General features: G+C 38.0%; 1 protein-coding gene across 7 annotated transcripts in view; it reads left to right on the plus strand.

Annotated features, from left to right (window-relative positions):
* The window catches only part of FAM13A (family with sequence similarity 13 member A), a 233,136-nt gene that overhangs the window by 183,341 nt on the left and 35,120 nt on the right, over positions 1 to 14,675 (plus strand). For all 7 annotated transcript variants that reach the window (XM_045570814.1, XM_036453731.2, XM_045570816.1 and 4 more), the window contains 2 exons: positions 9,564 to 9,640; positions 10,029 to 10,071. In XM_045570814.1, the coding sequence (XP_045426770.1) occupies positions 9,564 to 9,640; positions 10,029 to 10,071 (120 nt within the window). The remainder of the gene's footprint in view (positions 1 to 9,563; positions 9,641 to 10,028; positions 10,072 to 14,675) is intronic.

Raw genomic sequence — 14,675 nt, forward strand, 5'->3', positions numbered from 1 at the left:
AGTCTACTGAAATGAGAAGACAGAGTTTGGGGGATAATCCAGGGCTCAATTTTGGACATGTTAGGATTGAACTGCCCATCAGATATCTCAGAGGCAGGAGGCAACTGGGTTTCTGGGCCTTAGTTGAGGGAGGATATCCTGGCAGGAGATACAGTGTGGGTGGGAGTCATTAGCAGATAGAGACTATTTAAAGCCAGTATCCTGAGTGAGCAACCAAGGGAGCAGTGTGGACAGAAAAGAGAAGTGGCCTCGGGGACTGTGAGCCTGAGGCGTACCAACATTGAGAGGTACATGGAGAGATAAAAAGATACCGGCAGAGAAGACTTAAAAAGGAGCTATCAGCAAAGGAGAAGAAAAACTAGGTGATTCGTTGTCTAGGAAGCTAAGTGAAAAGAGGGTCAGATGATGGATCAAATAGAAGGCTGAATAGGACCATTATTAGAATTAGCAAACTGGAGAGCACTTAATAAAAGAGCAATTTTCGTGGAGAGATTGGAGCAAAAGCTATTTTCCAAAGAAAATGAGAGGAGAGTAACTGAAGCCTGTGAGTCATCATTTCACAGTGATCTCACAGCCCACTCCACAGCCAAAGAGGACAATATGCTGTAACCTAAAAAAAAGGCATCTTGCAGATTTGGAATCTGAAGTGGGAACAGTCCGGGCACTTTCTCCTTTGTCCTTTCACCTTCCAAGGCTGCCGGGGGCTGCAGAGAACAGAGCCCACAGACATTGCAGAGCTCGAAAGTTAGTGGCCCTGAATGACATCAAAGTGCTCTGCCTTATCGCTTTTGCCACAGTCTCAACCTTTTTCTCTCCTTAACCCCTAACTCATGCCTGTGTCCTTCAATCTCTCTTGGAAACTTGTCTCCTGGTTTACCTTGAAGAGTTAAGACAGCTGGCTAGTGTTTCAGCAAGTTTCCTCCCTCCTGCTCCAGACTTTCTCTACATTTTCACTCATTTTATACTCTTACCTGACCAGATGATAAAGTGGTCTTTCTAAATTCTAAAGTTAAGAAGTATGTTTAGAAATTCTGTTTTCTACATCCATCTCTGCACCTCACCCCCATGTATGTGTACACACACACACACACACACACACACACACACACACACTTCATTGCTTTCTTCTTTGGCTCATTTCTGTTGGCCTAGTAACAGTTTGAATCAAAAGCCATAACTCAGTCATGCATTTTATTCAATAATCCTACCTCTGCTGCTTTGTTTCTCATGTACAAGTGAATGTGCTACTCAGTTATTTAGTTCCCTCATCTGTAAAATCGGGGATATTAATATTCTCGTTGTATGGTTTTTAAATGCAATGAAATATGGGCAAAACAAAGAGGAAAAACTGAAAACAGTACATATTTAAGTTCCTTTCTGTTTCCTTGGCTCTGATCTCCAATCTCATTTCTTCATTTTACCATCAAATATTTTGAACAGTCCATACTTGTTATTTTCAGTTCTTTTCACACTTTCAAGCCCTGTAGTCAGGATTCTACTCCCTTCTCTGAGGAAATTGCTTTCTTGGGCCGATCTGCGGTTGGAGCTGGCCTTTTCACACTTTTGTGCTGTGACATATGCTTGACCTTGGCCTCCCTAAGGCCTGTGGTGCTTTTGACACTTTGTCCCTTGTTCTCAGAACTCTCTTTCCCTTGGCCTCTGTGATGGTGACCTTGCTTTGTCCTCTTACCACAATGACTGGTTTCTTCTCTGCTGTATCCTTCACTGGCTAATGCCCCACAAAGCAGAAGTGGATGTAAACGTTACCCAGATTTCTGTCTCTTATCTCTCTTCCATCAGCATTTTATCTGAGAGCTGCTCCACTTCCATGGTGCCAAATGTCACCTTTTACAAATGACTTTCAAATCAACATTTTTCACCCAAAATGAACATTTTTTTTTTTAATTATTGATTTTAGAGAGGAAGGAAGGGAGGCAGAAAGAGAGAAACATCAATGGGAGAGAGATACAACGATCAGTTGCCTCCTGGACACACCCCAACCGAGGGTCAAACCGCAACCTAGACATGTGTCCTGACTGGGAATCGACCCAGGACCTCACTGCATGGAAGGATGTTCCAACCAACTGAGCCACACCGGCCAGGGCCCAAATCAACATTTAACTGATGCTCTCTGCAGTTCACCCTAGAAAGTACTTCAGAGTCAACATGTTAAAACCAAACTTGTCTTTTTCTCTCTTTGATCTCTTTTCACTCAAGATACCCATCTGAGTTTATCAGATCATCATCCTTAGTCTTTTTGAAGTCCTTTCCTTTTCCTTATTTTTAATCCTTCCAACTTTTCAATCATTTGTCAAATATTGTTGACTGTACTATAAAAATGTGATGCATGTCACCCTTTTCTTTTTGTATTGCCATTACATAGCCGAAGCCCTAATTATAATTAGCCTAGAACCTCAAAACAGCCACCAGTATATCTCCAAGCTTCCAGTCTGTGCCTTCTCCCATTTTCAAACCACTTTACCTGCTACTGCAAACAATCATCTACCAAATGCAGAAACTCTCAACTCTTGTCTTCAGTGCAGCACAGCTCAGCAAGAACTCCTGTCAAAACTACATGGCTGCCCTGGCCAGTGTTTCTAAGTAGTTAGAGCATCAGCCATGCTGATAGAACCAAAGGGTCACAGGTTCTATTCCTGGTCAAGGGCACGTACCTGGGTTGCAGTTTCATCCAGTCAGGGCGTGTGCTGGAGGCAACCAATCAATATGTTGTCTCTCTGTCTCTCTGTCCCTGTCCCTCCCTGCCTCCCTCCACACTTTCTAAAAATCAATAGGAAAAAATCTCAGGTGAGAATTAACAAAAAACAAAAACAAAAACAAACTACAGGACAGTGATTCTCTGGTGTCAACTTAATGTAAAGAAGCCAGAATTATGAACCAGACTTAAAATTATTCATTCCTTCAAGCATACAACACAAAGCTATTTGACAAGCAAAATCTAGGTGATCAAAGAGACACACTTTCTGCTCTCCTGAAGTTGGCGTTTTCAAAGGATGAGATGGAGAAGAAACAAGGAAATAGTCAGAAGGCAATACATGCTATGGGGAGAAACGAAGTTGAATAATAAAGTAGGAAGGGTGGGAGATAAGGATTTGTGTTGTGTGGATTAAGGTCCTCAGGTCAGGCTTCCCTGAGAATCATACTGGTGCAGGGACCTGAAGGAGGTGAGGGAGTTTGCCATCAGGATAGAGAGAGACTACCCAGACAGACGGGGCAATAAGGCTTATCCTTTTGAGGATAAGCAAGAGGCTGCGATGGTTGGAGCAGAGTTGAGGGAGAAGCATTATAGGAGATGAAATCAGAGACAAAGCATGACCACTTAGGCTTGACAGACATTTTTAGGTCTTTGGCGTTTACCTGGAGTGAGATGAGGAACAATTACAGGGAGGAAAGTTATTTTCTGATGTACCTTTTGAAAGAATAGCCCAGAGGTGCTGAAAGATGGACAAGAACTAAAGCAGAATGATTGGCATCATCGAAGGAAGAGATAATACTCAGTTTTTGCCAGGATGACCGCAATGGAGGTAGTAAGAACTGATGCTCTAACTACTTAGAAACACTGGCCAGTAAGAATATATATTGGAGTAGAACCAAGAGCATTATCTAATGGGTTGTATTTGGATGTGAAGAAGCAGGGAGGGGTGCAAGATGACTCTAAGACTTTTGGAGTAGCTAGAAGGATGGAGTGCCATTTTTTAAGATAGAGAAACTATTGGAAGGTAAATGAGGGGGGGCAACAATAATTCCATTTAGATATGTTGACCTTGTGATGTCTATTAATAAATCAGTCAAGTAGGCAGTTACATACATGAATCTGGAGTTTAGGGGAGGAATAAAATAAGTTTGGAAGTCTTTGGCACATAGTTGGTTTTTAAAGCTTTGAGATAACCCTAGCTGGCCCCTAGGGAATGAGCAAAGAGAAGGGTCCAAGGACTGTGCCCTGAGACCTACCAATGTGTAGAGGATCGGTGGAGGAGAAGATACAAGCAAAAGAGTTTAAGAGGAAGCAGCTAGCAATTCCAGTGCAGTATGGGGGCAGGAGCCTTATAAATTTGAGTCAAGAAAAAATCAGAAGAGAGATTTTGGAATAGCAGGTGCATGATAATTTCACATATAACATCCAACTAACATACATCTGCCTTGCTGGGAGCTATTTTGGTTGGAAAAGGGAGGAAGAGCCTGGGTTCACGACAGTGTGGGAGGAAATGAAGAAAATTAATGCAGTTGCTGGAAACAATACAAGACAGATATGATTTCCTTCTTTTTCATGGCCATGTTGTATTCCATTGCATAAGTGTACCACAGCTTCTAACTTTTTAATCTTATCATGTTTACACACACATCTAGGATTCATTTTCTTTGTCAGTTAGTAATTTACATTTGTATTCAGGTAGAACCTATTACAGAAATCAAGGTAATATAAACAATGTTAACAAGCTACAATAGGAGCAGTAACCAAAATATACTGTATTTTTTCCGGCGTATAAGACGACCCCCTAATTTTACAGTTAAAACATAGGTTTAGGCCTATATTCGCTGTATAAGACTACCCCCCACTTCAAAGAAAAGACTTACTTTGCCGTCAAGATCTGCAGGTAATTTTTGTGCAATTTTGGTCTTTTGCCCCTGATTTTCGGTTGACTTTTTTTTTGTTTCAAAAGTCATCTTCTATGCCGGAAAATACGGTAAGTGTCGTGGTGACAAGGCTAGTGTCTGACTGGCTCAGCATTGCGCCCCCATGCCCAGATGGTTAGATACTCACTAAAAATGTGCTGGGGGGAAGAGTGAGTGAATGGTTGCCATATGGTTTAAGGTAACTTGTATAACAGAAAGACCCAAAACACGATGTCGTGGACTTAGTACAAGCTATGTCTCCTGTGGAAGTCTAGAGCAGGTGTGGAGGGCTTGCTCCATACAGTTTTTAGGGCCACAGGCCAACTCCCTATCTGCCTTCTTCAGCAGGTAGCTTCCCTTCCCGGCACTCTGGTGGTTTTCATCTCCATTCCAGCTCACAGGGAATGTTAAGGCTTATACCTGGTGGGTTAGTTTAAGGACCACATCTGGGAGCCACACACATTGCTTCTCATACCGTGCTGGAGGCCAGTCGGTCACGTGGCCATTCCCCACTGTGGAGGAGCCAGAGGATGTGTTCTTACCGGGCATGTGGCTGTGCAGTCCTGTGGACAAAACGGGTGGAGTCAAAACCGGTTTGACTCAGTGGATAGAGCGTCGGCCTGCAGACTGAAGGGTCCCAGGTTTCATTCCGGTCAAGGGCATGTACATTGGTTGCGGGCACATCCCCAGTAGGGGGTGTGCAGGAAGCAGCTGGTCCATGTTTCTCTCTCATCGATGTTTCTAGCTTTCTATCCTTCTCCATTCCTCTCTATAAAAATTCAATAAAATATATATTTTATTTTTTTTAAAAAAAAGGTGAAATTGGGTAGACAGCTGGCAAGCTCTTCCAGAGGCATCTCTTTCAGTGCCAGTAGTTATTTTTTAATATGGGTTAATTTGTACAGTTTTAAGTAATAAAGTGTACAGAAGGGTACACAAAGAGATTCAAATCTGCCATTAATGAGAAAAAATCAAATATTCTCCTCATTGAGCTCAAGGTTAGAATAATGAACCTGTTTTGACTAGCAGCATTCCATGCAGCCTTCAGACTGAGCTGTTTGTATATTGAGAAAAGGCTTTCTTTTTTTTTTTTCTTGGTGTCCTCTATAAAGGCTTTGTCAGCATTTTACAGTTTTAGAAGACAAATTTGTTTTTGCTCCAAGTGGTTTCATGTGCTTCAGTGGTCAAACAGGTTTTGAGCCTTAGCTTCAATGCCAAAACAGAACTGGGGGTAAGAATTGAAAATAAAGTCCACAGCCTAAAGCTGTGTTAGAGGCTCTTGCTCTTTTTAAATTTGGGGTTCTATTATAATTTAAAAGTGTAGTTCTTAAATAACACTTCCTTCTGACACTCAAAAATTGTCCATATAAATTATGTCATAGCAAATGTGTGTGTTCTGAAAGTCACTCCTAGGACTTAGATGAGGCAAAATTTTCGGCTTTGTAAGTGAGGCTTTACCTGACTTAAAAAAAAATATACAACTCAAGAAGCAGTTTCATTATAATTATAAAGTCATACTCTGTTCTTTGCTATTTCTTAAAAGATTACAACTTTAGAAGGAATATTTAAAGTTAATGCAATAAAACATTTTTTGTAAAAATTCTATTAACTTTAATAAATGAAAATATTAATGAACTAGTCTCATCACACCTAGAGAAGTTTTATACATAAGACAGTTCAACACCTTCAAAAGGCATTGAGCCAGTATTTTCTCATAAAACAAGTACTAATAACAACAGAACATTTGAAAGTCTTGTAGTGTATTTCTCATACAAGGAAAACATTCTATATTTCAGCCTTTATTTTGACGTGTACAATACTTTCTTCCCTTTCCCCACCTCAAGGAAGTGGAGGAATTGCAAGATTATCTCTTATCTTAATTTGACCTCCCTAAATCCTAGGCAAGAATGGAAGTCAGAATTTATAAAACATTTTGCTCCCAGGGAAATAGGTATTCTCGTTAATGCATTCATAGATCTTTACTACCCTTGTTTGTTTCCTTCTGGAAAAAAAAAAAAAAAAAGAAAAACAAACTGAGGTAGTTGTAATACATTCTTCACATGTTCCTGTTTCCAAAAGGTATAGGAGGGCAATCCAACCACCTTAGCAAAGGAACACTGTGTACTTGCATGCTGCTTTGTAAAAGCAGACCATGAATATTCAACAGTCTCAAATGTGCGGAGGATGGCATGAAAGCTGGAATTCTTATAAAGCTTTAGAGGGAGGATTACTGAACAATATGGAAAGTCACCATTTGTCAGTTACATCTATAAAAACTCAGGTCCTTGGGGAGTTCTTAAACATTTGGACCAAACACTTTAAAAAGTGGAGAGGGGGAGGGAGCTGAAGAAGTTACTACTTGTTTTATCCCTAGAGATCAGCTAAACTTTCTCACATTTTCAACTGCTTTTTGTAAAGCTTCCTATTGTATAACACACCTATCTATACTTTCATAGATAGATAGATAGATAGATAGATAGATAGATAGATTGATTTTGAGAAATATATATATATTTCTCAAAATCTATTCAAAATCTTGGTTCTTTCTGTATATTATCTTTGTAGGAAAAAAATCAATCTTCTGACATCATCTAATGGAAGTATCTTTATATTTATGTAATGTTATTATGGTTTATCTCCTGTTCTCCCTTTCTGAATATTTCTTAGCCTTAACCTAATGATTTGTATGTCTTTGGAAATAGTCATTTGCATATCATTATAAATGTATGTCATTAACACTTTCTAAAATGATCTGGTTATGCTTTCTCTAAGAATTCATGTTTCAGAACTTTAGGAAAACCTAATACTATTGCACTAGATCTTACACTAAAGATTTTGATAATCTATTAAAGATTACCTATGAGAATGAACAAAGATTCTTTGTCATAGATACATCACTCTTTATCAGGAAGATCACATCCAGGTAAGAAGAGCAATTCTGCTTTGGTTAAATGAGAGCCATTTTAAAGAGGCTTCTTATAACCTAAACTACTTAAGCTTTAGAGGTATAAAAATGGGAATATAATTGTTGTCATCATTTTTTTACAGTTCTCAGATTTATTCTAAAATTATCTAACGATGTCAGTTATCTAAGCATGTAAATCCTTGTTCAGTAGCAAACACAAACACTATGTCTTTTCAGTTCCTGGGACATCTTCTTAACTGTGGACAAATAGTAGTAAAATATTGTCCTTGGGGATTTCATAGTTTAAGAAAGAATAATAATATCATCAAGAACAACAACTAATATTCATTAAGTATATTAGGTATTATTCCAGCACTTTAACTGTATTATATCATTTAATCTCCTGGCCACCCCTGTGTTGAGTAAGGTTACATCTCCATTTTCCAGATGGGCAAATTGAGGGTCAAGTAAGGTCATATATTTGGTAAATGATAAAGCTAGGCTTCAAACCCAAACATTCTGACTCAGAGCCACCATTATAACTATTATATTATGCTGTTTTCCTTTGTTTTTATTCTTTGATGAAGCCTACGATTTTAAACTTTAAGAATTAAAAACAAGCTGGCCAAATCAACATAAAAGGAAAATAATTCATCCATTTACCAAGTCAAATATTCATTTTCTATCCTAATTATATGTTGTTATTGTTTTGGAGATTTTCAATATAGTCAGTTTCATGGGATTATTGTAATCTTTAATCACATTTACTTTGTAAAGAATTTTTCATAATGGAAGGTTATCAATACGTAGGTGAATATATGTTGCTTTAATACATGTGTTGATTGTTTCAATGACACAGAATAGGTGAATTATGCTTCATGACCTTCATTTCAGATAAGAATCTTTGAGTTTAGTGGTATTCGAATCCATGTCTCTAAGGCAGCTATTTTTTTAATATATATATATATATATACACACACACACACACACACACACACACACATATATGTATGTGTGTGTGTGTATATATATATATTTTTTTTTTATTTTTTTTTTTTTACAGAGAGGAAGTGAGAGGAATAGAGAGCTAGAAGCATCCATGAGAGAGAAACATCGATCAGTGCCTCCTGCATACCTCCCACTGGGGATGGGCCCACAACCAATGTGCCCTTGACTGGAATAGAGCCTGGGACCTTTCAGTCCACACAGGCTGATGCTCTATCCACTGAGCCAAACCGGTTTTGGCAGCAGCTATGTTTTTGAGTCTGCTAAATGTATACGTGCTCGTTTGCTTATTTATATTCTTCCTTCATGGGGAATGCTTACTTATTCTGTGCTCAGTCATCCGAATTGTTTGTAGAAAGCATTGGCTGGTATTCACAGAGGCAGTCAAAAAATCTTGCAGATATCCTTCCTGATAAGCATTAAGCCCTCCTGGTCAGCATGAAATACTACATGCCATTCAAAGGAAGTTTCCCATTTGTATTTGTTATCTTAGCAGATATAAAGATTAACATTAAACATTGCAGAAAGGTTCTTAAGATAACCTCATTTCTTTTTATGGTTATTTTACAACATAGGTATATATTACCCTATTGGCAATATGTGTGATAAAGTTGTTAAATAAAGAGTGAGTGTTCCATCAGTTTCTGATCAGTTTCAAGGTCAGATTCCTCTATTCTAGTTCTAATGCCATCCTCATATTCTGACAACCTGGTTTTGCTATGTTTAGTTATAAAATGTGGAGAGTACCTAACAAGCACGTTATAGGGCAAAATGTCCATTCCTATGATGCTGTCAGATATCTTTGTTAAAGAAATGATAAAATTTAATATGCACTTTTATGCAAGCAGTGTATAATAATAAACTGTCATAATTTTACTAGTTTTAACAAAGATAGAAATGCAAGGGCAAGAATTAGTTATATCTACATATTATGTACTACTCTTCTTTAAAACAGAAAGATTATGCTGCTGTATATTTCTTACCATTTCTACTGGGCAACCAATGATTTGTTTTGTTACAGAATATGGAAAGCCTCAACTCCAAACCATCTCATGAGAGGGCTAGACCTGATAATATTGAACTGATGTCCGATGACAGGTAATTTTAGAATTTTCTGCTCATATTTTTATGAGTTTGAATAGGTGTTTTGTTTTGTTTTTACTTAATGCAATGTGCATTGTAAGAACTAAAATGAATAGAATTAATAGACTGTATGTTTACCAACAGTATTTTAAAGCAATGGAAATACTTAGAATAAAAAAATCTGCCCTGCTGCTATTAAAACCAAATGCCATATTCATGTTTGTATTTCTACTTTTGTTTTATTTTTATTACTTTGTTGTTTTCTTTTGGGTCTGAATTTTATAGGAATTGTATTTAGAGCTACTCAGCCTACTTTTAAAGTAAATTATAATTTCAGTAGGTGAAAAAACATTGTTATAAAACAGATTGAGACTTCATGACACTTTTTTGTTATTGCTTTTAGCAAAGAAAATGAAAAAGATAGTGGCCACAACCAGCATTTTGAGGTGAGTAGCTAACAAGTGAGACTGTGACTATGACGAACTGTTCGTATATTCCTGAGAGTACAGGGAAGCGTTGTTAGCCTGTCAGTAAGGGGTAATAAGATTAAGGGACAGAACTGTGATTGGTTAGAAAGATAAATGAGGACATAAATATTACTTGAGAAAACGTAAGAGCGCCATTCTTTCACTTTTTTCAGTTCTTTGATTTTTACTTGCACAATAAACTTCAATATTGGAGATTTCTCTTTAGGTTTTTTCTTAAAAATAAAATAAAACATTGCCTGGCTGGCATGGCTCAGTGGTTGAGCATTGACCCGTGAACTGGGAGGTCCCAGTTCGGTTCCCAGTCTGGGCACATGCCCAGGTTGTGGGCTCTATCCCTGTGAGGAGTGTGCAGGAGGCAGTCGATCCATGATTTTCTCTCATCATTAATGTTTCTATTTCTCTCTCCCTCTCCCTTCCTCTCTGAAATCAATAAAAAATATATATATATTAAAAATAAAACAAAACATCAACGCTACTGGTTGGGTTTTCCATGATTTTATGCATTGTTGCGTGATTGAAATAGCCAGTGAGTTTTAGTGGCTCTCTCACGGGGATTATGTCGTTAATTTTCAGATTAACACAAAATCAGTTTGAGTTATTCATTTTCTGAGTTTTGTGTCTTATTTTAAGTAAACAAGATGGAAAAAATATCTCACTCCATATGTTGTCTATGTCTTAAAGTTTTGGTGACTTGCCTGGCTTCCCTGCTGTCCTCGGAGGGCATCGCCAGGCCGGCCTGAGTATGTGGTTCCCTTGCTCCCAACTCTGGCCTTCATTCCATGTGCTCAGCTTCATTTTTCATTTGTGTGTGTATGCTGTCTGCTACTGCCTCGTGCTTCCAACTCCACCTTCCTTCTTACTGTGTTTTCTTTTTGGCCAGAGTTAAAGCTTTTCCAACCTGGAATCTACCCTTGATATATTAATTATACATAGAACTCTCTCTCTAACCCAATGATTCCTAATCTTTGTTGGGCACGGACCTAATTCGGTGATGAGTTTATTCAAGAACTTATATGAAGCCCTACTATGTGCAGGTGCTGGGCTAAGAGCTGAGATTCAATAGCAGCTGCAGCCCCTGCCTCCATAGAGTTTTATAATCTAGCAGATTACAAATCTAAAAGCTGTGGACCCTTCATAGAAAAATGCACATTCCTGTAAAAGTTGCCATAAAAATGCTGGAAACTAATGGCTGTGGGCTTCTCATATTCCTCTAGTTGTTCTTGTCATGGGTACTTCTAAATTAACCCAGTCCACTAAGAGTAGGGGAATGCTTCCTCTTTCTGACTTCACAAATGGCCTCTTTCTGTGCCATCTCTTTCATCTCTTCTTTCCAGCTGCCTTCCTTGGGACCCACGCAACAAGCTGACATTCTTTTCTTGTCCCTAAGTACCTTTTTTCAGAGCATAGTTTCCCCAGAATATCGTTGTTTTGTTTTCTTCTGGGTTTATCCTTCCTCTGCTCTTTTCCTCTGATCACAGCAAGCACCTACTTATCATGCCAGTGAACGTTATTTTAAAGAAAATTGCTTTGCAAGCCTCCTGGAGAGGTCTTCTCAGTTCTTCCCTCGTGTGCCTGTTATTCTTTTTGCGCTCAAAGGGTTCAGGGCCATCACACGTCAACATTTATGGATGTCAACTTCATAACATTAACTCGTAAATCCCAACTGGCACGCAAACTTAACTCACCCTGGACTCCGTTTGCCTTGGCATTTCTGTGGCTGGCTCCTGTGGCCGTGGCTGCATCATGGGGAGAGAATCTCAAATCCTTTTTTACATGCCAGGACCTATTTTTATATGTGCCACCCATGTGCAGTTAGTAATCAACACTTAGCCCACTGTTGGCACTCCTTAAGCATTCACTATTAATAATCATGCTCATCATCATAATTTAGCTAGGAGATAAAAGTATGCAGTGAGTTAAAATCTAGATTAAGCTCTTGTGTCACCTTTCACAAATAACCAGAGGAGGAAAAAAGACATCACCCCACAAGATGTGGGATTGTCATTCTACCCATGGAGGCACATGCCTCTTGCACTGACGGAAATACATCATTATTGAAGGACTGTGAAAGCTCCATCTTCCATTTTAAAACCTCTTTCTCTTGTTTGTAATGTAATCGTTTACTTTCTAATATATGTGACACTTTCTAGAACATTATACAGCTGAAATAGTTAATGTAGTTTTCTGGTGATACCATAATAATTTCTAAATTTCAGCGATGAAAAATAAATCTAGACTTTGGTAAATGCTCCTCAAATTCTGTTGAGCCAATATTTTATTTCAGGTCTCCTGTAGTATCAGATTGAGATGCCAAAATAGAGATAACAGTGTTTCCAGTTTAATTTTCCATTAAGGCAAAAAATAGGTTTTGTTGATTTGTGTGTGTGTGAGAGAGAGAGAGAGTGAGAGAAACATCAATGTGAGAGGAAAACATCAATCAGTTGCCTTGTACGTACACTGACAGAGAATTGGACCAGCAACCTTTAGGTGCATGGGATGACTCTCAACAAACTGAGCCACACCAGCCAGGGCCATTAAGGCAAATTTGTCTTCGTTAATACTATTATCTATTAAGTTCACCTTGTAAACTCTCACTTTCATGCAAGATAAAGCAAGTGACACCTGTTAGGGAAAGGTGGTTTGTCTCTTGTTTTGACCGGTATTTATTTCCATTAGAATGAGGAGCCCTAACCTTCAGCCTCATTTGCTCTATAAAGAGAGGCTTGTCTCAGAGTCTGCTTCTCCAAGGCAAATGCAGATGCAACTGCAACTATATTTTTTAAGTAATCATTTTGCAGCCTTAAATGTGGTTTTGTTTGAACGAATGTGTTGAAAAGTAAAAATGGGCTGATCCTTATATTTTTTTTCTTTTCAATTTCTTAGTTATGCTACTAATCTTATGCAGAAAGAGACTGCTGCAATCTCAAATGGTGAATGAGAGTTATATATTTATTATATTAATAAAATTTTCTATTTCATCTGAGTTTCTTCTTTTTAAAAATTTTATTGATTGATTTTAGAGGGAGAGAGATGAGAGAGAGAGAAAGGGAAACATCAATTTGTTGCTCCACTTATTTATGCATGCATTGGTTGCTGCTTGTATGTTCTTTCACCAGGGATCGAACCCACAACCTTGGTGTGTTGGGACAAGGCTCTAACCAAATGAGCTACCCAGTTTCTTAAATGGTTTGTACTAAAATCTGTTTAGAGACATATTGATAATGAAACACAAAGTTGAGTCATTTCAAAATGCCAACACTGTAAGTATGACTTATTTGGGTATGTTCTTTTGTTTCTTATTTTATTTTATAATTTTTTAAAATATATTTTTATTGATTTTTTTTTTTTACAGAGAGGAAGGGAGAGGGATAAATAGCTAGAAACATCGATGAGAGAGAAACATTGATCAGCTGCCTTCTGCACACCTACTACTGAGGATGTACCCACAACCAAGGTACATGCCCTTGACTGGAATCAAACCTGGGACCTTTCGGTCCACAGGCCGACTCTGAGCCAAACTGGTTTTGGCTATTTTATATATTTTTTTATTGTTGACAGTATTACAGATGTCCTCTTCCCCTCCCTTCTTTTTGCCTCCCTCCACCGAGCCCCTGCCCCACCCCAGGCCTTCATCACATTATTGTCTTTCATTTTTAAACTAAATTAACCACTGAAAGAATCTAGGAAAGAAGTCATCCTTAAAACTAGCAAATTCTGGGTTCTAAAAATTATCCCTGAAAATACAGATTTTCAGACTTCTGTTTAAATGGAGTTTATACCTTACTCTTCTATTTGATGCCTTCCGGTAAGTTATTTTCTATTGTGGAAACATATTATGCTTCAGTACAAAATCCATAATAGTAAAACTATAAATTTATACTTAAGTCACTTTGTCAAAAAGCAAACTATGTAAGAATTATTAACTACATGGAAGGACATTACATTATCTAGGGGAGGTATTATGTTAGTAGTATAAGGTTAATGAAGATTAAATTATTCAAAGATACTTTTACATTCTTCATGCATTCTAAGCCTACTGCTTAGGAAAGCTTAGGAGCATACCTTCTATAACAAACAAGACATTCATAATAAATAATCCTGCTTCAAAAAAAAATGAAGCATAAAGAAGAGAGGAGAGGGGAAAAAGGAGAGAAGGCAAGGCTGAGAATTAATATTGATCACACGATCTTAAGTGCAGACTTCATTTTTCCCCGAGAAAGTCTGAGATAGATTCTGAAATAGGCCCATTTAACAAGTATTTATGAAATGGACAGCTCTGTTATTTCAACTTCACTGTATTTTGTGGAAGCTTTAGGATTTTGTTATTGGTTATAATACTAGAACCAGAAAAACTGAGAGGCTTTATTTGTTTAGATTTATTTCTGGTTCCATCCAGTCTTGAAAGATGACTGAAACGGCTCACATGGATTTTGAAAATTTGTTATGTCCATTTTCCTCTCTTGTCAGGCCAAACAGTAAATATTTATGGTTCCATGTGGTCCTTCTATTAACAGTGTGTGGTGCCTTCCTGTGCAAACTGCATTATTCAGTGCACTCCCTGA

The sequence above is a fragment of the Pipistrellus kuhlii genome, unplaced genomic scaffold, assembly GCF_014108245.1.
Source record: "Pipistrellus kuhlii isolate mPipKuh1 unplaced genomic scaffold, mPipKuh1.p scaffold_m20_p_1, whole genome shotgun sequence".
Lineage (NCBI taxonomy): Eukaryota > Metazoa > Chordata > Mammalia > Chiroptera > Vespertilionidae > Pipistrellus > Pipistrellus kuhlii.